The sequence below is a fragment of the Leopardus geoffroyi genome, chromosome E2, assembly GCF_018350155.1.
Source record: "Leopardus geoffroyi isolate Oge1 chromosome E2, O.geoffroyi_Oge1_pat1.0, whole genome shotgun sequence".
Taxonomy (NCBI): domain Eukaryota; kingdom Metazoa; phylum Chordata; class Mammalia; order Carnivora; family Felidae; genus Leopardus; species Leopardus geoffroyi.
This window is the reverse complement of record NC_059335.1, coordinates 34025546-34051702: the sequence shown is the minus strand read 5'-3', so window position 1 is coordinate 34051702 and position 26157 is coordinate 34025546. Positions and strand designations below refer to the sequence as shown.

The 26157-nt window shown below is 54.3% G+C and overlaps 1 protein-coding gene across 7 annotated transcripts in view; it reads right to left on the bottom strand.

Annotated features, from left to right (window-relative positions):
* Nucleotides 1-319: 319 nt before the first annotated feature.
* Nucleotides 320-26157, bottom strand: part of SLC12A3 (solute carrier family 12 member 3) — a 38789-nt gene continuing 12951 nt past the window's right edge. For 2 of the 7 annotated variants that reach the window (XM_045442816.1, XM_045442817.1), the window contains exons 13-26: nucleotides 24118-24219; nucleotides 23069-23224; nucleotides 22272-22371; nucleotides 21444-21555; nucleotides 20888-21028; nucleotides 19413-19519; nucleotides 17964-18046; nucleotides 16758-16931; nucleotides 16022-16123; nucleotides 14029-14140; nucleotides 11625-11711; nucleotides 8403-8538; nucleotides 6408-6475; nucleotides 320-1124 (exon numbers count right to left, since the gene is read on the bottom strand). In XM_045442816.1, the coding sequence (XP_045298772.1) occupies nucleotides 983-1124; nucleotides 6408-6475; nucleotides 8403-8538; nucleotides 11625-11711; nucleotides 14029-14140; nucleotides 16022-16123; nucleotides 16758-16931; nucleotides 17964-18046; nucleotides 19413-19519; nucleotides 20888-21028; nucleotides 21444-21555; nucleotides 22272-22371; nucleotides 23069-23224; nucleotides 24118-24219 (1622 nt within the window). In that variant the 3' untranslated portion in view covers nucleotides 320-982. Of the gene's footprint in view, nucleotides 1125-6407; nucleotides 6476-8402; nucleotides 8539-11624; nucleotides 11712-14028; nucleotides 14141-16021; nucleotides 16184-16757; nucleotides 16932-17963; nucleotides 18047-19412; nucleotides 19520-20887; nucleotides 21029-21443; nucleotides 21556-22271; nucleotides 22372-23068; nucleotides 23225-24117; nucleotides 24220-26157 lie in introns of all 7 variants that reach the window. The other 5 variants (XM_045442819.1, XM_045442820.1, XM_045442821.1 and 2 more) reach the window with 3 other exon arrangements.

Here is a 26157-nt window from a genome sequence, read left to right as displayed (position 1 = left end):
GGGATATGATGGAGAAACGCCAGTGATGCCCAACATGGCCTTTCTGCAAATCATGGGTCACCACCCATTAGTGGATTGCAACCAACGTCAAAAGAGAAAAAGAGGGGCACCTGGGCGGCTCAGTCTGTTGAGCATCCGACTCTTGATTTCAACTGAAGTCGTGATCTCAGGGTCATGGGTTCAAGCCCTGAGTCTGGCTCCATGCTGAACATGGAGTATGCTGGAGATTCTCTCTCTCTCCCTCTCTCCCTCTACCCTCCCTTAAAAAAAAAAGAGGAAACAAAATATAACAGAAAATATCAGAGCGCATCACCCATAGTAAGGAGAAGTATCGTTTTGTGACACTTTATAGTTTCAGTGCATGTTTGTCTCAAGTCTCAACAAAAAATATATTTCTCACTGGGGGTTGCAGCCCAAACAAGTTTGAAAGTCCCTCGTCTACTAAAGAACCAACCCAAATGCTGAAGACACGTTATTGAAAGTGAAGAGAGTGAGAAGTGGTTAAAGAAATTTGCATCATGGAGGCCCAGAGGGCCCTGTGATTCCTCCTTGGAAGGGCTGCAGAGGGGTGTCCATCCTCCTGACTGTTGGAGGAGGGAGGTACACTGAGGGAGCACTCCTAGGGAAGGTCTAGAAACTTCCAGATTCACACTCAGCACTCCGACTCAAATTTGCAGATAAATCAAAGACGGAAATCTTAATTCGTTGTAATCAAGATCAAAAGAAAACTTAAAAGGAATATATATCCACCAGAGAACTTTCCACACAACTTCATCTGCTACTTCCCTAGCCTATACAAACAAAGCCCAGAGGATGTGTCCATTCGAGTGGGGTCTAGCCAAAGTCTGGAAATCTACCAGCTTCTTCAGTCGGATCATCAGATGCTACCAGTTAAGGTACATCAGGACACGAGTCTTGTCCCCACCGACAAACAGATGTCCCAGGCCTCCTCAGCTTTGGGCAGGCGTGGCCATGCCTGGAGTTACTGGCAGTAAAAGGTGAGCACGTTTTCCTGGTTTCCTCGGATCAGGATGACCGGAGGTCTGAGGTCCTGGGACAGCGTCTCCAACCAGGCCATGTACAGGGAGCTCGGACACTTTCCTTTCCTCCCTATAGGCAAGGTACTGCAAGGCAGGAAGAAGCGGCAGATGAAAAATTACCAGGAGGCCTTCCCCGCACAGCCCCCCCCCCCCCCCCCCCCCCCCCCCCCCCAGCTCATGACTTGCTTTCCGAATAGCAACTCTGTTTATGGAGTCCTTCACCACTCCTTCTTCCTAGCCACCCTAAGAACGATCTCCCATTCTCCCTGAAAGCTCAACTCCAATGTACCTTTACCCACCAAGCTTGTGTAAACAAAGCCATGGCCCTGGTAAGACTCACACGATCTGGTCTCCACCTATCTCCACAACCTCACCTCCTCCCAGCCTGGGCCTCGCTCACACCCCTGTGGACACAATGACTTTCTCTCCATTCCAGAAAAAAAAAAAAAAAAAAAAAAAAAGGCAAGCTTGCTCTTGCCCCAGGGCCTTTGCATGTGATGTTCTCCCCACCCAGAAGGCGGGCCTCCAGCTCTCCACTTTGTCTCCTCCTTCAGATCACTCAGGCCTTGGCTTACAAGCACCTCCTTCTCTGATCACCTTATCCAGAGCCGGCCTGTGCGGGGAGGGGGGGGAAGGGGGGGGGCATTGGTGATACAGTGGTTAACATAGCTGCCTTCCAGAGCAGGCCACTGTCTCTCTTTATCACAGCACCCTGTTTCATTGTCCTCACAGCCCTTCCCACTCTCCAAAACCTCTTTTCATTTGTTGTCTGTGCTGCTCACTATCCTTTCCCTGTGCCTAGAGCACAGACTGGTACAGTTGGGCCATCGCACGGGTGATCTCACCCCCTCAGGCCCCTTGAGTCGTGCCAGCCTGTGGCCACAACAGTGTGATACGCTCACATGTTTCAGTGTGTTCTTGTCCTGCCTCCTGCCGTGTATGTGAGGCCCTGGGAGCAGCACTCCCCCTTGCCTTGGGACAGCCCTTTGTCCGCACTGCAATGCCGTGCAAATAACGAGGTGCCCTGGGGCGGCCGTTCAACCACATAATTACGGCTATTTCAGGAAGTGACTTTTCCACCACCTTAAGATTCCAGAAATACTTCAGGATGACGGTGGCTGCCCTGCTCTTGGCTCCAGGAGAAGGCGCAGTATCTCACAGGCCCAGCGGGCGTTACATGAACTTGAGACACCGGCATCTCACACGGGGCTGCTCTTTACAGTCTGTTTTCCTACGGTCCATCCCAACCGTTATTTCATCTGAACTTCAACACAACCCCGGGGGATGGGCAGGGCCTGCAGCAACCCCCCTTCTTCCCAGCTGAGGGCACCCGGGCAGAAAGGAAGACTGAGCGACTCTGGGCTGCAGAGCACGGGCGGGAGCTGGCAGCAGGGAAGCTGTGAGCAAGGCTCTGCCCCTCCTCGGTCACGTGGCTTTGGCAGGTGGCTTACTGCCCTAAGGTGAGGACACACCAACCCCCCTCACAGGATGCTTGCGAGCTCTACAGAGGACAAAGCACACAAAGGGAGCCACGCAATGCCTGGCACACAGCAAGCACCTCCTAACGCCAGCCACTGATGTCGCACTCATTACTACTTAGCGGCCAGAAAGGACAGAACTAGTGCGTGGCAGAGCTGGGGCTCCAACCATGGTCTGGGATCACCCCCCCCTCCCCCGCCAGCTGCCTCTTTTCACTGCAACACTCACCTCTGCTGAGAAGGCCAACCAGGGTCCCTGAGCAGCTGTCTCTTATTTAAAAGTCCAGCCTCAAAGCCTCCCTTGGGACCACCTCTACCCTCCTTTAGAAAGCAAGCTCCCTAGGGGTGCCTGGGTGGCTCAGTCGGTTAAGCATCCAACTTTGGCCGAGGTCATGATCTTGTGGTTCATAGGTTTGAACCCTGTGTCATACTCTGCACTGACAGCCTAGAGCCTGCTTCGGATTCTCTTTTTCTCTCTCTTTCAAAAATAAACAAACATTGCAGGGGCGGGGGCGGGGGAGGGGGGGCGGAAAGCAAGTTCCCTAGGACTGGGAAAGGTGGCGGGAACAGGGGTATTTCAATCAGCTAGTGTCACCACAGTTAGGACATGTTTGTGTCTGGTGACACTCAGGGGAAGGGAAGTGGAAAGATCGAAACCCAACTTTTCTGATTTAACAGGCTGAAGTTTCAGTTACGTTGAAAGACTCTCCAGGAACTCCCACGTCATTCTCAGGCACTGAAATCAGAAATTTCAAAGCTGGTGGCTGCATTACCAGGGGCAGGGGACACCCATCACTCCTGCTGTGGCCTTTCAAGCTTCAGCACCACGTTCCCTTCCCCAGCGGGGCCTGTCCACCTGTCCTCCCTTTGCGCTCCACCCCAGGCCCATCACTCCTGTTCCCAGGATTAACAGCTTTCAGCTGTTAATCTTTAGAAATAACGCTGCTCCAGAATAAAGGAACCTTTTGTTCAGATTTGCATCTGACCTGGATCCAAGGTTTCAGAAAACAATCCCCATTTCACAGCTGTGGGATCCTGGGCAAGTTGCCCTAACTCCCCTGAGACTCAGTTTCCTCATCTTCAATGTGTGTGTGTGTGTGTGTGTGTGTGTGTGTGTGTGTTGTGGGGGAGACAGGTATAAAACAGAAGCACTTCACAGCGTTGTGAAAATTACTAAGGCCCAATGCCCGAGTGTGGCATAGAAACTCGATCGACAAGATGCAATGTCGACGACTACTATTGCCTTTGAGGAGGGCGTCTTTATGGAAGAAAGACGGATCCAAACCCAAAAGTGGGACCAGAGACAGGTTGTTCATCTCGGCAAAAGTTATCGGGCTGGCTTATCATCCTATAAGGCTGGTTTATCAGCTGTGCAGGTTAAGCTGAACTCAAACATGGGCCATTGATCAGATAAACCGCTGATGGGTACAGAGCAAACACCAAGTTCTGCCCCAAACCTGCTCTAGAAAATGGTCCAAGTGCACTCTTCAAGATGCTGAAAAATGTAATTTTATCTTTTCACCGCGGCCTGGGAGGATTCTTTTCCTTCCTCGGAATTTCTGGGGAATGCAGTTTCCTTGACTCCGCCCCCAGACACTGATCTGGAGGGAACAGAGGAACTGGCCATTTTGCTCAGTGCCCCGGTGGTTCTGATGGAAGTGACCCTCACTGAACTTGTAGAAACACTGGTGGGCGTGTCTCCGGGGTGGAGACAGGCAATGCCGAGGTGCGGCCGCTGTGCCCTCCCAGTGAAGGTGGCCCAAAGGCTGGGGCCCCTTCGCGCAGCAGATGTAGCTGGTCCCATGGGTTCGGACACCATGCACAGACATCTTCTCTAAGATGTCTGGACCCATGATTATTTGTACCTGCCAATCCCACGAAGGTTGGTGGGGGTGGGGGACTGGCTTTCCCTCTGAGGTCCCGGGGATTGGGAAGTGGGAAGGGAGAGGTATCAGCAGGGGCTCATCTCCCAGGATGAAACTGCTCGACTTATGGCTGGAGAGACCGACTCATTTTAGTGGCAAGTAAACTTAGAATCACAGCATGTTAGAGTGAAGGACAACCTTGGAAATAATTAGGTTTAACTCTTCTCTATAATCAGGGAGACGGAGACACAGAGAAGTAGGGTTACTTGCTCAAGGCCACACAGTGAGCTAACGACAGCAGAGACAAAATGCAAAAAACCTGCTTCTCAGGGGCACCTGGGTGGCTGGGTCGGTTAAGCCTCCAACCGGTTAAGCCTTCGGCTCAGGTCATGATCTCACGGTTCCTAAGTTCAAGCCCTGCATTAGTCTCTGTGCTGACAGCGTGGAGCCTGCTTGGGATTCTCTCTCTCCCTCTCTTTCTGCCCCTCCCCTGCTCATGCTCTCTCTCTCTCAAAATAAATAGGCAAACATTGAAAAAAAATTTTTTTTGAAAATCCCACTTCTCTTGGCTCAAACATCTGACTTCGGTTCAGGTCATGATCTCGCGGTTTGTGGGTTTGAGCCCTGAGTCGGGCTCTGTGCTGACAGCTCGGAGCCTGGAGCCTGCTTCAGATTCTGTGTCTCCCTCTCTCTCTGCAACCCCCCCCCCCCACTTTGTCTCACTCTGTCTCTCAAAAATAAATAAATATATTTAAAAAATCAAAAACAAAATCCCACTTCTCTGAACACAGGTAGCGTTCATGAAGAGGTGGTTTCACACACACCAGGTACCACACCCAAAGAAAGTTCCGGGGAGTCAACCCAGGATGCAGCCATCCCCACTGTCTTGCACTCTGACCCAGTCCACAGCCTAGTCCAGCCTTGCCCTGGGAACATTCTCTGCTGGGCATTGGCCAGAGGCTCACAAATAAACCCAGCTCTTTCTCTTACCACAGTTCGGACATCAAAGAAACACGAAGCGCTTTCTTTGTACAAAAAATCATCTCCCTACCGGCCCCGGGGAGCACTGCTCCCGCAGAGCCAGCCACGTGGGCGTGCAACCCGTGCAGTCGCGTGGGGCCCCTGCACTTGGAAGGGTCCCACGCTGGGTTTAATCCTCTGCTGCCGCCATCTTGCCATCCTTAATAATGTTTGAACACATTTTCATTTTGCATTGGGGCCTGCAAGTGGTGTGCCGGATCCTGGTTTCAGGATAGGAAAAACCAGTCCCCGCAGGCTTCTTGGCTGTCCTGAGGAACTCCCAGGTGACTAGCCCTCAGGAAATGTGAGCCAGGTCAGCTAGCTGCCTTGCCTCATAGCCCCATTCCCTGGGAGCTGGGCTTCTCTCAGGGAGGGCGCTCAGAGGGCTTGGCCGACCATGTTTTTCCTCCTGGCCTCTGAGAGAATAGAGCCACCCTGAGACCCTCAGTGCCGCTGCCACCTGTCCCCTCGCCTTCTGCATACTCAGAAGTGGCCCATAACCAGACACAGCCAGCAGCAGCGGAAGCCGGAGGGTCTGACGGGCATGGAGCCTGGGATGGCGAGCCTCTCCTTCTGCTGCCCAGGCTTGGCACCAACATCAGTCGGGGGTGGCCAATGGCCAAGAAGGACCGGGTGATTCCCAAACAACCAGGAATTGATTTTCTTCTGGAATGGGCTGGGTCCTCTTTGCCAAGCTGAGTTTGGCAGGAAAAGGAGGCGAACGAGGGAAAACCATGGTCAGGGGAGTCCGTGAGGCCTGGGACGTGTGAGGCCCTGGACCTCTGCCAGCTGGCACTCAGGTGAGGGGGGTGCGGAGGACGCAGGCCCAGCCACGTGCTAACGAGCCACCTGGACTGTGTTTCCTGGAACTTCGGGCCCTTCCGCCTCACAGGGGAGGGCTTGGGTCCCCAGCCCTCCTGAGGTGCGCACCTCCTGAATCCCTTCCCAGAGCGGACGCCCCGGGCCTCTGCGACAGGCTTCCCCTCCCACCGGGGGCCACTTACATGACCACTAGAGCAGCGTCCTGGGAGGAATCCAGCAGGATCTCATTCAGCCTCACCTGCCGAAGGGACTGGAACGAAAAGCCACGTGGTCACTGCCTACATTCTTGGGAAACGTCCCCGCTAAGCCCACCAGCCTCTTTTAACATTCAAACCAGATGCACGAATTGTTCCCCCTAAACTATTACAGACTCTCCTTCCTCTGAGATGGAAGGAGCCCCTCAGAGTCACTGAGTGCCAAGTTCACCTTGAGAAGCCCTCCGTGGCTCTTCCTTGCCGGACCTTATTACCACGACTGGGGGTGTAGTTGGGGGGAGCGAGCGCCTTCTGTGGTGCGGAGGGAGCTGGGTCTGAATCTCAGCCCTGATAGCTCACAGCAGAGAGAACCCGGGCAAGGCATGCGGGCCCCCCAAGCTTCACTGTCTTCGCTGCAAAATGGGTAGGATAATCCCCTCCCTGGGGGAATTTGGGCAGCGTCGAGAGCGATAACCCACGCAAATCACCAAGCCGAGGTCCTGGCATGTGGAAGTCTCTCCATAAGGTAGAGTCGGAGCAGAGGTGGAACATGCCATCTCCTTCTCTGCACCAGGCCAAGCCAGAGCCTTCTGGGGACACTATGCTTTATCCAGCATTTCCCAAGGAGCTGTGGGCCCTCTGGGGCGGAGCCTCAGGGCTGTGACAGATCAGAATTCCCCAAAGCTTACGTGAGGTTGGGTTGGGAGGCTCCCTCCCACCCCAAGACCTGTCTCCAGATGGTTCAGAAATGATTGACACTCAAGAGTCTGACCGTGGGAGGACACCCCAAAGAAGGAGGGAAGTGAGTTCACTGAGATCCCAGACTCCGGACCCTGCACTAGTGACGTCTGCAGGGAGCAATTCTTCCTTGCGGGAAGGTGGGATGGGATGGTGTCCCAGAGTTTGCTACATGTCCTGTAAGGGGCAAAGTGGGGGTGGGGGGACCACCGACCCAGAGCACACAGGGAGCAGAACTGTGATCCCCAGGCGCTCCCACAGCTCGCCCCACCGCAGAGTGGCCACGGCAGCCACCACTTTCCTTTAGGCCTTGAAAGAGTCTGGAAGATGCTACCTGGGCAGGAGCATCCATGGCTTTAGGCTGCTTGTGGGATGGGATCCACAGGCTAAGGGGAACCACCAGGCAGCTTGTTGGCCCATAGCACAAGATCTACCTTGACCTTTGCCACCTGTCTCAGGAATCCCTCCCACCAGCCATAGAGAGGAGAGAAAGACCTCTGGCCAGTCCATTGCCATAGCCAGGGGTGACTCAAATGGGCAGAGGGACCAGGCTCTCATGCCAAGAATGGCTCTGAGTTCCACGACTGGGCTACCAACATCTGTGGCTTGAGGATACCCCAGAGGCTGGGGCATGGTAGAGGGGGAGGGTTAAGAGGAGAACGTTAAGAAAGTTCAGAACATGGGGCGCCTGGGTGGCGCAGTCGGTTAAGTGTCCGACTTCAGCCAGGTCACGATCTCGCGGTCTGTGAGTTCGAGCCCTGCGTCAGGCTCTGGGCTGATGGCTCAGAGCCTGGAGCCTGTTTCCGATTCTGTGTCTCCCTCTCTCTCTGCCCCTCCCCTGTTCATGCTCTGTCTCTCTCTGTCCCAAAAATAAATAAACGTTGAAAAAAAAAAAAAAAAAAGAAAGTTCAGAACAGGGGCGCCTGGGTAGCTCAGTGGGTTAAGCATCGGACTCTTGATATCGGCTCAGGTCATGATCTCACAGTTCATGGGTTCCAGCCCCTGCATCAGGCTCCATGCTGACAGTGCAGAGCCTGCTTGGGATTCTCTCTCTCTTTCTCTCTCTCTCTCTCTCTCTCTCTTTCTCTCTCTTCCCCTCTCCACTCACTTGCTCTCTCCCAAAATAAATAAATGAGCTTAAAAAAAAAAAGAAAGAAAGTTTAAGACAGATACGGCACACGGCCCTGACCCAGAGGAGGGCCTTGACCCCCACCCACCCCGGCAAGGCCCTTCTCTCTCTGGTACCTTGACTCTGTTCTTGTTAATCTCCTCGTCTGAGATCTTCCAGGGGCAGTCCCGCCTCATCTCGGTGACAGCAGCCTCATCCTTGAAGCCGTCATTCAGGCGGAAGGGTGCAATCATGTCCTCAAACCTCTTGGTGCTAGGGACAGAGAGAGGAGGTGAGACCAGGTGAGATGGCCCAGTTTCCATGGGAACCAGGTCCCCCGAGGGAGATGGACATGGGGACCAAAGGGACGTTCTTTGTAGGCTGAACCCATTGTGCCGCTGCGGTTTACATCAAAGCAGCTTCTGCGCAGAAATCAGCACTGACGCTGGCTGTGGCATTCAACCAACCTTCCGCAAGCTGTCCACACGACCGCCTTGGGATCCACTTCTACCCACTCGACCGGTCCCCAGGTAGCTCCTGAGTACCATCCTGTGCCAGGCTTTGTGCTACTTGCCAGGGAACAAACCCCACAACGTCCGCTATCTACAGAGCGCACAGTCTGCTGGGCAATAAACAGGCCAATATAGAGGGGAAGTTTCCTGAAGGCACAAACTGAGTACCAGGACTGGGAATATTTGGGGTGGGGAAGGCCTTCCTGAAGCTGAAGGATGCCTGTCCCTCTGAAGCCAGTTCTTCACAGGTCAGCGGGTGCTGAAGCACACAGAACTGGAGGTGCAAAGGCCCTGAGGCAGAAGTGTGTTTGGTGTGTTGGGGGAGCAGCAAAGGAGCCAGCATGGCCAGAGCAAGGTGAGTGGGGCACCCAGATCAGACAGGCCTTCGTTATTTGCCCTGAGTGAGACAGGAAGCTGTCTGTGGCTGTTCTGTGACTTGACTTACATTATTTCAAATAGAAATTGGGACTGGTCAGCATTCAGATGAAGCCGCCTGAAGCCATATGGATGGATGAGCTCACATGGGGGACAGAGTCAAGAGAAAAAAATGTCCAGGGCCCAATCCCAAGGATGCAGACTAGTTTACGTCAGATAAAGGAGGAATAATCAGCAATCAAAACTGGAAAGAAGGATGGGGCGCCTGGGTGGTTCAGTTGGTTGAGCGGCCGACTTCGGCTCAGGTCACAATCTCGCGGTCCGTGAGTTCAAGCCCCGCGTCGGGCTCTGTGCTGACAGCTCAGAGCCTGGAGCCTGTTTCAGATTCTGTGTCTCCCTCTCTCTGACCCTCCCCCGTTCATGCTCTGTCTCTCTCTGTCTCAAAAATAAATAAACGCTAAAAAAAAAAAAAAAATTAAAAAATAAAATAAAAAACTGGAAAGAAGGATCACTAAGGTAGGAGGGATCCTGTCAAGGGCGACGTCTCCAGAGCCAAAAGAACTGTTTCAGGAAGGATCGCTGTGTCAAATGAAGTGGAGAGGCAGAGAAAGATAAGGACAGAAATGAGCTCTGTGGACAAGGTGGTGCGGAGGTGAGCAATGACGCTGGCGAGGGTGATTTCCGTGAGGTAGTGGCCACGAAGGGCTTAAATCTCTTTGGAGAAGTTTGTGCAAAGGAGGAGACAGTGGGCCAGGAAGTGGAGGCAGAGAGGGGCCAAGGCAGGGGTTTTAAAGATCAGGGCTGCTGGATGGGGGTCTGCGAGCTTTTGCTCTCAGTCTCCTCCCCTCTGGAAGGTATTCCCCGGTGTCTCTGCTCGGGGCCTTTCTCAAGGCTTTGCCAACAGAGACAGCTGCATTGTCTTGTGTGTTCTGGTCCATGTCAGCAGCGTTCTGATGGCTCTTGACTTCCTCTAGCCTGCACTTGGGCCAGAGTAAACCCTGGTGGTGGGAGCTGTGATTATTCACCTCTGCCCCAACACGCAGTAGGGGCCAATATACCCATCACCACTGACTAGTTCCTTTCTTGATTTCCTTCCCTTTCCAGGAAATGGGGAATCTAAGGGAGAATTAAGAGGTCGGGCGGACCTTACTTTTTACTAGGGAGGTGGAGTGCTGGAAAACCTCGATTAGACTGATTTACAGAAAGCAAACCCTATCGTAAACGTCTTAGTTTCAGAATATGAAATTGAATCATTGAGCAAGCAAATAATCTTCCTTCTGACCCCACCATTGAGCCTAGCTACAAGTTCACATGGGAGTGTTGCTTAAAGTCTGTGTGCTTGCTGTTGTGGGGGTGGGGGGAGAGGAGGAGAGCCGTGGCCCAGACCATTCAACATTCGCCCCACTCTAAGCACCGATGTATTTATAAAAATAACATCAGGGACTGTCCCTGCCATGTTTCTGCCTCAGGGACTTTGTACCTTCAGTTCTGGAATGTGCCTCTGCCACGGCCCCTGCCCTCCAGCCATGTGCTTCTGGGCCTGTGACCCTGCCAACCCTGGACACAGCCAACTGGAGCAAAGGTAGCCAAGAAAATAGGCTTTGCGGCAACCTCTACCTTCGCCTGGCAGGAAGAGATAAACTAGGCCAGTCATAGTTCCTTTTTCAGGAACTTAAATTAGGCAATGCCTAGAGAAGGAGTAAGTTCGTAGTGGAGCTGAGACCTCACAAAAAGGTCAAGGTCTAGAGCTCAGAAGCCACAAGTAGGCAGAAGCCATCAATCTGGCATTTTTGAACATCGACTCAGGACTGTCTTTAAGACAGTGGTTCTCAAAGTTGGGTGCCTGGACCAGCACCTGAGAGCTTATTAGAAATGCAGGTTCTCAGGCGCTGACCCGGATCTGCTGACTCAGCATCTTGGGGCAGGGGGCGGGGGAGGGGAACCCAGCAAGCTGTGTTGTCATACGCCCTTCCATGTGATTTTGACAGGGGCCAAGGTTTGAGAACCACTGCTTTATGAAAACATTCAGGGTGCTGGAGAAAATTTAGAAACTTATGAGTAGCAAGCAGTGGGAAGTGTGAAGCCAGACATCCTCCCCCGCAGGTCCTTGGGGTGGGTGGGGGTGGGGTCCCTTAAGGATGAAACACCTGCCTCCCCTCGAGGGGCAGAGCACCCGGGACGCGCGCCAGCGTGAAACACGCGCTCTGAGAAAAGCACGAACTGACCATTCACTGTCCTCCAGCCCAGCTGTGTTTCTGGCAAAGCCCAGAGCTCTGATATGCGAAGGAAGAAACGCTGGCAGGAAAAGAAGCGGCTGCAAACTCCTACCCCTTCCTCTTTCTTCCCCTGAGCCCCGTGTAGGTGGCTGCCTGCCCGTGGCTCACCAGACACACAGGGGCAACACGCACAGGGGTCTGCAGGGCACATGGCTGGTCCTTCTGCCTGGGAAGGAAGTCACCGCAGAGAACTTACTGCTCCGCCCGCGGCTTCTGGTTGATGTCAGGAAGGACGTGAACGTCGTGGAATCCCAGTCGGAACTTGCTCAACAGAGAAATGATCCTGGAAGGTGGAGAGTTCTAAGCATGAGTTCTTCCAGGAAACGGGTTGGTCTTGAGTGTCTACCGAGGACCCAGCAGCGAGTACAGCAGATCAAACCCTGCCCTCAGGGAGTTTGCATTCAGGACAAGAGCCGAATATTGATAGAGTAGGTCAGATGATGACGAGCAATGTGGAAAAGTAATGAAGCAGGGTTTCCCCAAGTATCTCCGTACTATACTAGCACACCTTACGGTTTAATGTGTCTATACATCTGCCGGGGACCTTGTCACAATACGCAGTCTGATTCACCTGGTCGGGGGCAGGGGCCTGGGATTCTGCATTCTGATAAGCTCCCAGGTGATGTATACGGCTGCTCCACGGACCACACTTTGAGAAACAAGGGTCTAAGGGATGGGAAGGTAAACCACAGGAAATTACAGGGTGGGCTAAGGAAACAGAGATGCCGCACGTGAGCTAAATGCAGAACCAGGAGCGACAGCCACATAGCACTGGCTTTGCGTGCAACAGGGGAGGAGACGCCAACGCCATGGTTTGTGGCAGTCAGGGAGGGCTTCATGGAGGAGGCGGCAAGCTAGCCAGACAGTGCCTGGTGTGTAAGATTATTATAAGGGGGTGTGGTGTCCACACTGGAGCCTTCTAAATAATATACCTGACTTGGCTCTAGCCCACCCACTGCATCAGAATTCCCGGACGGGAGGGGACTTTGGGGATACTCCAGAATGAGCTGGCAGGGTTTGAGTGCATGGGGGTGGGAAGTCCCAATGAGTGAGAACATGGGGGTGCAGGGGGTGAAGGGGGAGCAGTGAGTGGCTAGCTGGGGGAGGCAGGAGGGAGGGATAAACCTTAAGGATCAGGCTGGGGCCCAGGTGTCAAGCTGCCGCTGGTCCCTGAACTCGGGAGCGAAATTAGGAAGCAGAGCTGTGGGCAGATGTGTTGGTGTGCAGCGTGGGGGTGGCAGGAGGCAGCACAAGCCTGGTCTTGAGGGGGAAGAGGGCTTGGCCTGGTGGAGGGACGGTTGGGAGGCAGAGAACACTCTACAACCTTCCCATGCAGGACAGCCTGTGACCCCCATGGGGCCATGGTCTTGAGCTCAACTAAACCTGCTGAGCCCGGCTTCCATTGGGGGCTGGAACTGGAAGCTGAGCCGGCAAAGCAGCCTTCCTGGCCTGTTTCTGGAGATCACAGAGAAGCTAGATGCTGCTCTTTCTAAGCAACGCTTTCCTCGGCACTGCTGGGAAGGGCCTTCCGGTATAGAAGCTCTCAGCAGGGGTGAGGACAAGGAGATGGGATTGCTGGGCACCCTGAACTCGCACAACGGGTGACTGAGAAGGCATCATGGGGACGCAGTCCTGGTGCAGGACCAGGGTGGCAAGGCCACAGGGTCCCGGCCCTGGGGCATCGTGGCTGGGATTGGTGTAGAGGGCACCAGAGGCTGGGCGGAGTTTCTTCTCTTTGGCTAATTAATCGCACGACCTTGAGCGAGCCACCCATTGTTCCCAACCTGTCTGCCCCATCCAGCGGTCTTCCACCCTACAACCTTTCACCTCACTTGACCTTGCTTTTGCTCTAAAACAACCGTGGCCCAACTCTAGGCACACGTGAGCCACCTGCCCGGCCGCACACCTGTATACCTGCTTTACCATCTACTTCCTTTTTGACTTAAATCAACTCATTTCTTACTTAGCCACATCTTAAAAGGAAATGTCATATGGCAATGTTCAAAAGAAAACCAGCATCTCCTGCCGGAGAGAGACGATCAGTAAAACCCACAAACCACCGTGGCTAAGTTCTGACCGGTAGCCGTTGCCGGCCAAGCGCCCCAGCCAGGCCTGTTCTTTCCGGGTGAGACAGATTAGCCTGGGTTTCCCGGCAGAGGGCCCTCCTCCTGTGGAGTGAGCCACACACTTGGAGGAGAATTAAACGTCACTTCTCACCAAGAAATTCAGTAGGATCTGCGGCCCCGTCTCCTGGCCACGGAAGTCACCTCCTGTCTCACCAGGAACAGCATCCCAAGCTTGGGGGATGTCGCCCTGAAGGATCCTTCTCCATCCCTCCTTTCACACAGATTTCTCCTTGAGCAGATTTTGTGGTTTTAAAATGTAACACTCCTCCCCCTCATGGCTGGAACTAGAGTGCCTGCCGCTTATTAAAAGGGGGACAGGACACCAAAGCCTGCCCTGGCCCAGAGCCCCCTCACCGCTGCTGTGACCTGGGGAGAGCTGAGCCCACCCGGGGCAGGGGTGCGGGTGCGGGGAACGGGGGTGGGGGCACCCCTGGGGAGAGCTGGGCTGGCGCTGGACCAGCAAGCCCCACTTACGCCTTTCTCTCCTGGTCCATCCTGTTGATCTGGCCCCCCACGAACACGCGGACCCTGCATTTGCTCCACCTCTTCTTGCGGCCGAGGAGATAGGGGATGAGGAGGGTGAGGCCTGGCAAGGAGGGTCCCCGTAAATCAAGAGGGAAGTCCTCTCAGGACAAAACACCCTCCGGGTTCTCACCCCGCTCTGCCACTGGCAAACCTCTTCCCCTCGCTGGGCCTCAGTTTACCCATCTGTATCATGAGGGTGCTAGACTAAAGCAGGGTGGCACACGGGGCTCTGTGGGCTGGGGCTCATTTGGCCTGCATGACGTTTTTATTCTATCTATTTATTAATATAATTTATTGTCAAATTGGCTAACATACAGCGTGTAAAGTGTGCTCTTGGTTTTGGGGGTAGATTCCCGTGATTCGTCGCTTACATACAACCCCCCAGTGCACATCCCAACAAGTGCCCTCCTCAATGCCCATCACCCATTTTCCCCTCTCCCCCAACCACCCTCAGATTGTTCTCTGTATTGAAGAGTCTCTTATGGTTTGTCTCCCTCCCTCTCTGTTTGTAACTATTTTTCCCCCTTCCCCTCCCCCATCATCTTCTGTTAAGATGCTCAAGATCCACATGTAAGTGAAAACATATGATATCTTTCTCTGACTGACTTATTTCACTCAGCATAATACCTTCCAGGACCATCCACGTTGCTGCAAATGGCATGATTTCATTCTTTCTCATCTGCATGATGTTTTTAAATAAGTGAGCTGACATTTAATAATTGGGGGCTCCTGGGTGGCTCAGTCGGTTAAATGTCCAACTGCGGCCCAGGCCAGGATCTCACAGTTTGTGGGTTTGAGTCCCACGTCGGGCTCTGTGCTGACAGCTCAGAGCCTGGAGCCTGCTTTGGATTCGGTCTCTCCCTCTCTCGCTGCCCCTTCCCCGCTTGCACTCTGTCTCAAAAATAAATAAGCATTGGGGCGCCTGGGTGGCTCAGTCGGTTAAGCATCCAACTTCGGCTCAGGTCACAATCTCGCGGCTTGTGAGTTCGAGCCCCGCGTCGGGCTCTGTGCTGACAGCTCAGAGCCTGGAGCCTGTTTCAGATTCTGTGTCTCCCTCTCTCTCTGACCTCCCCCCCGCCCCCCCTTTCATGCTCTGACTCTCTCTGTCTCAAAAATAAATAAACGTTAAAAATAAATAAATAAATAAATAAATAAATAAGCATTAAAAAAATATGTTTATAATAAGTGGGGGCTTTGCATGTGAAAATCTGGATTGCTGGCATTTTTTGAAGATGAAAGATTTGACCAATGGATGGGAACCCTCATCCTTCCTTGTCATCCCTTCATAGAAGGCCAAGAGCAGCTGTCACTTATCACTGCATAACCCTGGACAAACTACGTCACCACTCTATGTCTCAGTTTCCTTATTTGTAAAGGAGTCTCAAACAACTTCCTACCTAAGGATTGCATTAGGTTAGCCCACGGAAAGCACTTAATGTCAAGCAACGGTAAGCGTTCTCTCTATATTAACTTTCACCAACAGGATACATACTACTGGAGTGGGAACATTTTCTGTCTACCTGGGGCCCTATTTCTGTCTACACGGAATAATAAAGCTGAGAGGCATGTATCTTAAGAAAAATGGGAGAGGGTATATTTCTTTGGGAACAGAAGAACATTCCTACAGCTTTTCTGTGCACTGGCCCATCTCCCCCCGTTATGGCGGGTGCCCGTGGCTCCTAAGGCCCAGCTTGTCTGAACATTCCATCCCGTGCCAAACTCAGCTCCCCCTATAAAGTGCTCCATTTTACAGCTGAAACACTGGGGGCCAAGAGAGGGGCCCGGCCAGGCTCCCCCAAGCCCAGAGGTGGGCCCGAAGGCCCCTATTCCCCTTGTCTGGGCCCCGGGGTCCCTCTAGGAACCTTGTCCAGAGTGGCCAGGAAGGGTAGGCCATGTAGGGAAGACAGCCTTGGGGAGAGCTGGTGTCCAGGGGGGCACTGACCTCCATCGTCAAATAGCCAGTAGATGTCTATGGTCTTCTTGCCCTGCTCAGACTGGAAGACGGTGCTGGCCTGCTCCTCCCGTACCAGGGCCTCGGGGTCCACTGCAGGAGCACAGGGGCAGGTCACCTGAGAGCAGTGCACATTCAAATGCCTGCGTCTGTCTGAAAACAGAGCCACCTGCCCTGTGAGGTGGGCTCGCTGTCACCCGGGCCACGCACACAGCGGCCAGAAGCACCCTGCTCAGGGCATGCATGGTGGGGACTGGCCCAGATCACCACCAGTGGCTCTCCTGACAGTGAGACCCTCATACCCGATTGTCAGGCAGGTGGACCAGGAGCGGCAGTCCCAGACATGCAGTGCTAGGACGTGCCCCTCCCTTGCTCCTAGCGTCTCTCTCCCAGGATTCTGGTGAGCATTGGAGACCAGGGACCATTCTCTTAAAAACAACCCTGTGCCCCTCGCAAATGCCCACCGGATGCCCCCAGCTCCTGTGCTGTTCCCCTGCCTCCCAGAGCATCAGTGGGAAAGGACTGAAGGAGAAGCCTACTCCTCTCCTCCCTGACATCTGAGTGTGGCCAGGTGCCTTTGGAGGGGTCGGACATGGGCTGCAGAGCCAGCTGGGTGTGTCCTCACAATGTCAGGATACTGAATTCCCAAAAAGGGCTGTGATGTTGAATATTGCCCCATCCCACCTGCTCTGGCCCCCAGTTACCCATCCCCAAGGGTCTCGAGCACCTCCTGCCCTTGACCAGCTTCCCTCATGGCCCCCCACTAGCTGCCCCATGAGGTGAGAGCGCCTTGAGTGGGGTGGGGACTGACGTGTGCCTGAGACAGATGGCCTGGCCCCGCTGGTGCCGGCTTCTTTGCTGTCCTCCGCTGGGTCAAACACTGGGTCAAACACTGGGTTAACTGCAAGAGAGGGGACAGTTTTGTTCCCAGGCTCTCCTTGCCTAGGGCACTTCCAGGCTCCCCCTTATACTGGAGAGTCCTGACTCCTCACCTTCCACTGACCTGGCCCCTGCCCCTGAGCCAGGAGCCCTCACAGCATCTCCCCTTCTCAGTGAAAGTCCCCCTCCTCCGAGAGGCCTTTCGGACCACGAGCCCTGTGTCGGCGTCACTGTCTAAAATGACTTGTGGGTCCACTGCACTTCCTATGGGAACAGCAGCTTCCCAGGGGCAGACTTTGTTTTACCCCTGCAGTACCCCTAGCGCCTAGCACAACGTCTGTCAGGAGCACGGGCTGCTGTTCTGTAAATATTGGTTGCATCAATATTCATTGCACAGCCGCTGTGTGCCAGGCATGCTGTCTGTACAGGGTGACATGGGTCAGCACGCCCCGGTCCCCACCTGCCAGAACTGTAGCATCCGTACCTGTCAGCTCCCCCTGGGCCGCCCCCACTTATTTTCTAGACCATATATTATTTCTTTCAGCCCTGCAAATATGACTAATTCAGGGTCTGCAGATTCCTGCATGACTAAACGTAAAACACATCCCTCCTCGGTGCCCCAAAGATGGTCTCGGAGATGTCCCGTCTCCGTGGCCTTTCTCTGTGTATTTTCATATTCCAGTGTCTTTATCTGGGCATTCTCCTTTCTTCCCTCTTTTTCTTTCTCCTCTTAGATCCTCTTTATCTCATCTGGTTGCAAAAACCCTGATAGTGATTGGGGAGCCCTGAGTTCCAGTCGCATTTCTGCACCCAGCTGGAAGTGTGGCCTTGAGCTGATCACGTCTCCTTTCTGGGCCTCAGTTTCTTCATTTGGAAACCTGATGAGTTCTAAGAGGCCATCAAAAGCTAACTTTTTATGAATATATGAGCTTTTATTCCTTACTAACTTCTCTCTCTCTTCCCTCTACCACTTAAAAAAAATCGGGTTCTAGAACTTTCTGGGCTCCTGTTCTGGCTTTTGACAGGCATGCCAATAGGTGGGGCATGTACTCACTGTGTGCCTGCATCACTTCTGAGACGTTGAGCCCCTCACGCATCCTCATGACACACACACCGTAGTTGAAATCAAAAGCGTCGCTGGGAGGAGAAGAGGTGGGGTCAGGTTCCTCTCGGTCCCAGCCCTCAGCCCCCAGCCCCCCCCAGGAGACCAGATGTCTAGAGGTGGCCTTGTCTTCCACCACGCCCCTCTTCTCTGGGCCTCGTCTCCCCCTCTCTGTGACACGCAAGTGGAACCGGAGAGTCCCCCAGGACCCCTCTGGCTCTATGGTCTGTGGCACTATGGATGCTGTGAACCCTGTACTCAGAGGGAAGCCAAGTCAGGCCAGTCTTTGAAGCAGGCTCTGTCCTCCTGATACATTTGGATAATCTGCACAACCCTGCCGACAGAGGTGGGCATGGGAATCGCTAGCCCCATCTTATAGATCCAAAACTTGAGTTTTGGGGAGTAACTTGCCCATGACTGCACGCTAAGGAAGTGGCCAGCTGGGTCTGGAGTCAAATGGCTGAGACAGAACCCTGAGGGCAGGCACAGACACAGGAATGGCCTTGCTCAGGAAGGCAGCTTGTCTATGTGGAATGTCTAGAAGACACCCTGGAAGTGTATTTACTGCCCGGTTGACAGAGGGCCCCGGAGACCACCAGTAGGGCTTGATCTGATGAGCCAAGCATTGCCCCCGTGGGTTCTTTCAGTTACACATCTCTGGGACAGGGGCTTCTCAGGCCCCAGCATTTCGGGGTCTTGGAGCGCCAAAGCTGGGGGGTGGAGTGCTGAACAGACATCCCACCACTTCCTGCTGTGACTGTGTCCGCGGTGGCTCAGGTGCACGGCTCAGAGTCAGGCAGCTGGTTCACAGCAGACCCGGAAGCAGGTCCCAGGGACCCAGCGCTCAGCCTTTGTTCTGGAAATGCTACTACACACTGCCTCTCTATGCCACATCAACACAGAAAAGCAACCCAGGCAGGCATTTGCTGGCCATTGCGCAGCAAGAGCTGAAGGAGAAAAGGTTCGGAGTTCACCCTGAAGTCCCCAGGGAGTCCCCACATGGTCGCCGCCCGGGAGGCCTTCTGTAGCCCACAGGCGAGCACAAGGTTTTCACCTAAAAACCCACATTTTCAACTTCTCTGAAAAACCAGAAGATCTGGGCAACACTGGGCCCAGGCCCACATTTCTGCCTGGGCACGGCTGGCTGCAGCCAAGTGACAGCTGCTCACTCCAGCTCGCTCCCCATCGTCCCACACCCGGCCAGTCCCCTTCTCTGTGTTCCCTGCCTGCCCCTGCCCATCTTGGTGTCCGTGCCCCAGAGTGGCGAGCCCTCAGTGGGTCTGTTTCTTCCTGAGCTTTGGACTGCCTTCTTCTAACACCCACTGCTTCCCAAGGCCCAGGAAACTCCCAAGGCACAAATCAAGAGACCCCAGGCCCTGCCTCCCTCGTGCCCTCACTCACTGCAGGATGCCAATGTAGTCCTCCACTGTGGCCGGGTGAGCCGACTGCCAGTTCTTCTTGAACCCAATCACCAGAATGTTGGGCTTCATTCTCCCGAGACCTGTGGCCTGCAAGGGGTAGGGGGTTGGGGTGAGGGACCAGGCCTCGTGCCCCACAGGGGCTCTGTGCTGTGACGAGGGTGGGGCTCTCTCAGCCCCCGCTGCCCTCTTTGCCAGGTGGCGAGGGCTCAGAAATCCCATCCTGCCAGTTCAGGGTCCTGCCTGTCTGGACACACCTGCGAGAAAGGTGACGTGACAACCAGAAGCTACGATCACGTCACCGTCCCCATTAGCTCTGGATTATTCCAGTTCCTGCTTCTCCAGCAAATTATTCCTCGTCACAAGTGACTTGAATTTGGATGTCAAGCTTTAGAGTATCCCCAGGCCATCTCACCTGCCCATTTTTGTATTTCTTTTTTCAGTGTTTAAAAATGTAAAAAAAAAAAAAAAAAAATCCCCAAATGTGGGAAACTCGACTGCATAATTTGTGGTAGTGGGGGACTGCGTTCGTGCTTTCCCCTGTAAGATAAATAAACAAACAAACAAATAAATAAATAAATAAATAAAAAATAAAAATGTAAAAAAAAATTTTTTGACATAAAATTTACATAACACAAAATTAACCATTTTAAAGGGTATAGAATTCGGTGGAATTTAAGATATCCAGAATGTTGTGCAACCATCACTGCTATCTATTCTCAAAATATTTTCATACCCCCCCCCAAAAGACCGTATATGTTCTTCTTTAAAAAATCGTGAGAAATATTTAGAATTATTAGAAAGGACTCCCGGGGCGCCTGGGTGGCTCAGTCGGTTGGGCGTCCGACTTCGGCTCAGGTCACGATCTCACAGTCCGTGAGTTCGAGCCCCGCGTCAGGCTCTGGGCTGATGGCTCAGAGCCTGCAGCCTGCTTCCAGTTCTGTGTCTCCCTCTCTCTCTGCCCCTCCCCTGTTCATGCTCTGTTTCTCTCTGTCTCAAAAATAAATAAACATTAAAAAAAAAAAATTAAAAAAAGAAAGGACTCCCAATGTTGACTCAGAATTAACATCTATTATTTTATCCCATTTTACACATGAGAAACCTGAGCAGTAAAATGAATGGCCTGGTAGAACATCCCAGAACTTGGTCTGAGCGGTGGCCTCATACCGCTGGGTGGTATCTGCTTACGTAAACATTCATCAGGCTATACACTTAATGCTTTTTCACTCTGCTGTCTGTAAATTATATCAGAAAAGAAAAACAAGGATGGCTCAAGCTCCCACCATCCCCACAGACTTCCAGGTCAGTTTCCCCTAGGCCCTGGGCACCCCGAGAAAGTGCCCCAAATTAGCATATCTGGAAAGGGGAGGAAGGTAGGAGACTCCTGTGGGAGTAGGAGCTTCAACTAGCCCCTTAGGACATCCTGCCTTCCGGGTTGTCCCACCAAAGCCACGGCACCTGCATGAGAATCTGTACACCGCTACGGAGGTCCTCGGCAATGACGTCTGAGTAGAAGGCCTTGATCTTCCTCTTGTTCAGCCACTTGGTGTGCCCATTGGCAATGAGCCGGAGCTCAGGCATCCTCTGTTTGCGGGGTCCCTGCAGGTGGGGGGAGCAGGTGACCTCAGGGGCTCCTTCCTTCACCCTCTGGCCTGAATGAGATTCAGCCCCTCTCCTCCCTGGAGGCTGCCCCATGGGCTCAGCCACACCCAGAGGTGCCCATTCTCCCATATGGAGTTAGGGGAGGGAAAGAAGAGAAGGGAAGGAGGGAGCAGGGTGGGGGAAGGAAAATGGAGGCAAGAGGTGAGAGGTAGGGCAGTGGGGAGAAGCTGGTGACTGGAACAGGGGAGGGGAGAGAACCAGGCCCACAGCAGGGTCCGGTAGGCTTTGCTTCTCCACAGCCCTTCCGTCCTCCACGGCCCCCAATGCTGCCTGCCACCCTTCCAAGTATGGACTTCATGCCCAGGGGCTCCTCCAAGGGGACGTGCCCACCCCACCTGCAGGGGCCACTCACAATGAGCACGTGGCCACAGACCATCAGGCTGAGGTTCCGGGTGAAGGTGCCCACAAAGTCAACCAGGGCCGGGCGGAAGTTGGGGGGCCCCGTGAGCACCAGGCACTGGGGGCTGAGGAGGGGAAGGGAAAAGGGCATGAGCCATCTGGACAGAGCCCACAGGGGTCTGGGTGCAAAACACAGGTGCCGGGAAGCGTAAAGACTGGGAGTGGGGAGGCATAGCATTTACAAGAGCTCCGTGTCACCTGGGTGGGTGACTCGGCCTCTGGTCAAGGGCCGCTGCCACACTCAGCTGGAGCCAAAATTGGCCACTCCTTAGCCATGTGACCGTAGGCCAGCTACGTAATTTCTCTGTGCCTCCGCGTTCTCATCAGTGACCGCGGTAATTTCACACACCCCAGAGGGCTGTGGTGAGACGGCGGATGGCACTTTGTGCAGCAATGTAACCTAAGTACTTAATGGCTGACTGTTAGCTATTAAGGTGTGGTGGGAAGGGGTCCAGGACACCCGAGTCTCCCTCTAAGGAGAGGTTCGTCATAGTCAGCCTGACGGACACCTGTGGCAGGGATGGCAACACCCCATCGCCCTTCTAGAGCCCTCTGCATTTCAAAGAGCAGATCCTGCTGTGGAAACTCAGGTACAGAGAGGTCACTAGACTTGCTTGGTCCCCACTGAGCCATGTCAACCTCGTCTCCTCCCCGCAGGGCGGTTCTCCTCCACCTCTGTTCCCTCTCTGAGCAAGGACCGCGCCCACCCTGGGTTTTCCCCGGGGCAGGGGCACGGGTCTTGGCCTGGAGCCTCCCAGAGCAGGGACATGGCTTTGCTCACCGGTAGTTCTTGATGTGATCCTCCACCTTGTTGAGGCCCACCGAGTAGCTCAGGGCCAAGTTGTAGGAGCCGGCCTGAACCGAAGAGCCCCAGTTCACCTCTGAGCAGGAGGGGTGAGCACAAGGTTAGAAATCCCCGGGAGAAGCCAGACGTGCCAAGTGAGGGGACGTTGACCTTCTTTAGGAATCGAGCACCACGGGAGCTGGGCTGGCTGGTGGGTGGACAGCCTACGGATCTCTTCCTGATGTTTGCACATGTCACACGGCTACATATTTAAAAGTTATACTTCATAGGATCAAACTCTATAAAATATTCTCCTCCCTTGACAAGCAGACAACGACCTGGAAAACCAGGTTCAAATTTAGAATTCCAGGCCTTCCCGGATTGCCGCATCCTGTCCCCAGACCACTGTCACCCCTGGATCCGCACTTGCGCGTATGTGGGCACCACGCTGTGTCCACCTGCCCTGCGGTCAGCCAGCCCCTGGCCACCCGCAGTCCTGCGTGTCACACCAGCAGGCCGGCCTTTTCAAGAGGATGGACCTGGGCAGGCAATTCCTGGGTCCTGGGTGCCGGCAGGGGTGGTCCGGACCCAGAGATGTGGGTTCTGAGCAGACACATTTCCCGTAGGCTTCTCACCCCACTGGGAGGGACGAGGCTGGAGGGTCAGAGCAGGGCCCTTGAGAGCACAGAGCCTGACACAGGCCCTCCAGCCGGGCCGAAGGGCACGATGGCGTGCTTGGCACCCTCAGGGGGAGAAGGGGCACCTGGGCCCCTGGGCAGCCTGAGACCGCACACCTGGCTTCTTGTAGATCACGTAGAGCAGGAGGAAGAGAACGACGCCGATGGCGATGAGGGCTGCCCACCAGGTGAGAAGGAACATGATGACCACAGAGATGACAGCCCCGAACAGCGCCGTCCACTTGCTGTAGTATCGGAACGAGGGTCTCCACCCTGGGCGGGGGACACAGGTCACACTCGAGCCTCCTCCTGGGCCGGTGCTGCTGAGGCAGGGCCTGGGTGGCAACACCAGCAGAGCCCAGAGCCGGGATCCCGGGCTGTGCCCACCACCCGGGTCTCCTGGGGCTGGGCCTGGAGGCTCCGGGGAGGACTGCCCGCCCGCCTCGGCTGGCACTTGGCCACGTCAGGCTACTCCAAGGAGGAGGCATCCAGCTCTGGCCAAATACGGTCACGTGTCCGCAACAGCACCGGCTCCCGTGTCTCCCAGGGAGCCAAGGGGGTGAGAGCATGAGGAAGGATGTGGTTCTGCGGGACTCCATGCCACCGGGCCGTGCCTGGCCCACCACTACTGACAGCTGCCCCACGGCACGACTGTGGGGCACCACAGCCCCCAGTCTAAGGCAAAGGTGGCCTGGCGACCAGCCCACTGGGGATTTGGGGCCTAATAATAATAAGAAAAAGGTTTTCTCGAGACTCTTTACTGCCATCTGCTAGAAGTTTTTCAGGACAAACATAGAAATCGATGATGCAAACAGGCGGCACCCCAAGAGCTGTGGAGTAAACAACCTACAGCAACCCTCTCTGTGACTTTGGGCCATTCTCTTCCTCTTCTGGGGAGTCAGACTCCTGACTCCTGTAAGATTGGTGCAGGAAGGCACTAGAAAAATCTCTGCACCCTGGAAACTGTGTATGAATCCACATACCGGGGACACTGTCCACGCTTGAGAAAGGATAGCTACTATGATGATGATTTCAATGGTTCCTTGAATTGGTTTTGATTTGGGAGGTGACTCTGGTCTGCCCACCTGCATCACACCTTCCGCTCCCCCACCCATGCCCCCGCCCCAGGTGCTTCCTCCCACAGAAGGGTGGAGGGGGCTGCTTACCAGGCGAGTTGGTGATGGAGGCGTGGAAACAGCTGAAGTTGATGAGGGCATAGGAGCACAGGAAGAAGTTGGAGATGATGGGGGCGATGGTGTTGAGCTCAGCTTCAAGGACCCGAGGGGAGAGAGGACAGTCTGTTGGGCAACCAGCCAGGGAGCCACCTGGCACCCTCCCTCGCAGTTGGGGGATTCCAGACAGGCCACAGAGGCTCAGTGAGTCTCGGCCTTCTCATCTGTGAAATGGGTCCATCGCGTTGTGACACTCAAGGGGCCGATGTTTCGTTAACTGTAAAATGCCAGCTCTTAAGAGGATGGAGAGCAGTGGGAGAGGCTACGGGATCACAAGGACAGTGGCTGTCACACTTTTTTTTGTAACACAAATTACAGTAGGAAATATTCTTTACAGCGTGACCGAAGACACGGGACCTATACCATCTTTTATCTGAAACCCTGAGACCACAAGACACACACGGTTCCACCCGCAGTAGAAACTCACTCAAGAACAAGTTCCTTCCCTTCCCTGCCTCACTCCACTGCCACTGCCCCGAGAAACCCCAGACAAACTTGTGTATGTGTATCTTGTCTCAGGGCCTGCTTCTGGGGGATCCCAAAACAAGACAATCACCTCTTATGCATCAGGGCCTCTGTGCACGATTCCACTGAATCCACCATAAGACCCCTGCCCCAGAGAATCTGAAATGACGGTTCTCAGTCTGAAGTGCAATCAGAACCGCCCAGATAAAAGGACATCAAATCTGAGTCAGGGGCGGGGGGGGGGGGAGGGGGTGTGGGGGGGGGGCGGACTGCACGGTGAGCAGGAAGCAGAGGTGTGTCTGGGGAAGCCCAGGCCTGACGAGTCATTTCCATCCCCCGGGGGCAGCCCTGCTGCCTCCTCATCTGGTTCAGGATCCAGAGCAGCCAGTGTCTGGAAAGGTTCCCTTGAGTGGACGTGAGTAGATTGGTAGGGATCGCTGATGCCAGCGTGAGTAGCAGGACCACGGGACCACCAGCCGAACCCCCCACCCTGCTCCTGCATAGAGAGCAGGGGCCGGAGGGTCAGCGTGCCGTAGCATGGCCACCGCCCTTGCTTGGTGCGGCCACCTTTCTTCTAGCAAGTTCTGCCTTGTTGGTTAAGGAGACCAGGAAGTACTGGGGAGTGTGTGCGTACACGAATGCATGCGTGTGCATGTGTGTGTGTATATGTGTGCACACCAGTCTCTTCCTGCCCATCTATGACACACCTCTTCGGCACTATCTCTCCCATTCTGCAAATGAGACCAAGGCTCAGGAGGGTAAAAATGATGTGTCCAAAGCAATACAGCTGGCTTATGGCAAAGCCAGGATAGAGAGACAATCTGGGGCGCCTGATGGCTCCATCGGTTAAGCGTCCAACTTCAGCTCAGGTCATGATCTCACAGTTCGTGAGCTCGAGCCCCACCTTGGGCTCTGTTGTCGGCACTGAGCCCACTTCGGATCCTCTGTCTCCCCCTCTCTCTCTGCCCCTCTCCAATTGTTCTCTCTCTCTCAAAAATGAATATAAATTTTTTTAAAAATCTAAAAAAAAAAAGAAGAGAGAGAGAAAAGAAAGTCCATCTAACTAACTGATTAACTGGGATCTGTCTCCTCGGGCATCTTCTATCTTGAAGTCCAAGGGAGCTGGCAGCTCAAGGGTGGAGAAATGAGTTTAGACACCTACAGAGATACTGACTGAGCTGTTTGTATCAGCTCCCACGAGCTGTCCTGTGCTCCAAAGTTGTCCCGGGGGTTAATTCAGACCTGGTGTCTGGGGGGCGTGGGCAACTTGCCAGGACACGGGAATACGGAAGCAGGAAAAGAAGGTAGGGTCCCTTCTAACAAAATCGAATGGTCCACCTGCCTGGTGTGGTGTGGGAGCCACCCTGTCTGGAGGTGGGGGAGGGGCGGGCACCGCATGACCCTCCCGAGTCTTCTCCCAGAGAGGGCCTCGCTCAAGAGTTATTCCACGAGTGCCCACTCCCTGCCAGGCCCGGCTGGGCGCTGGGCGCCAAGGTGAGGGGCACAGAG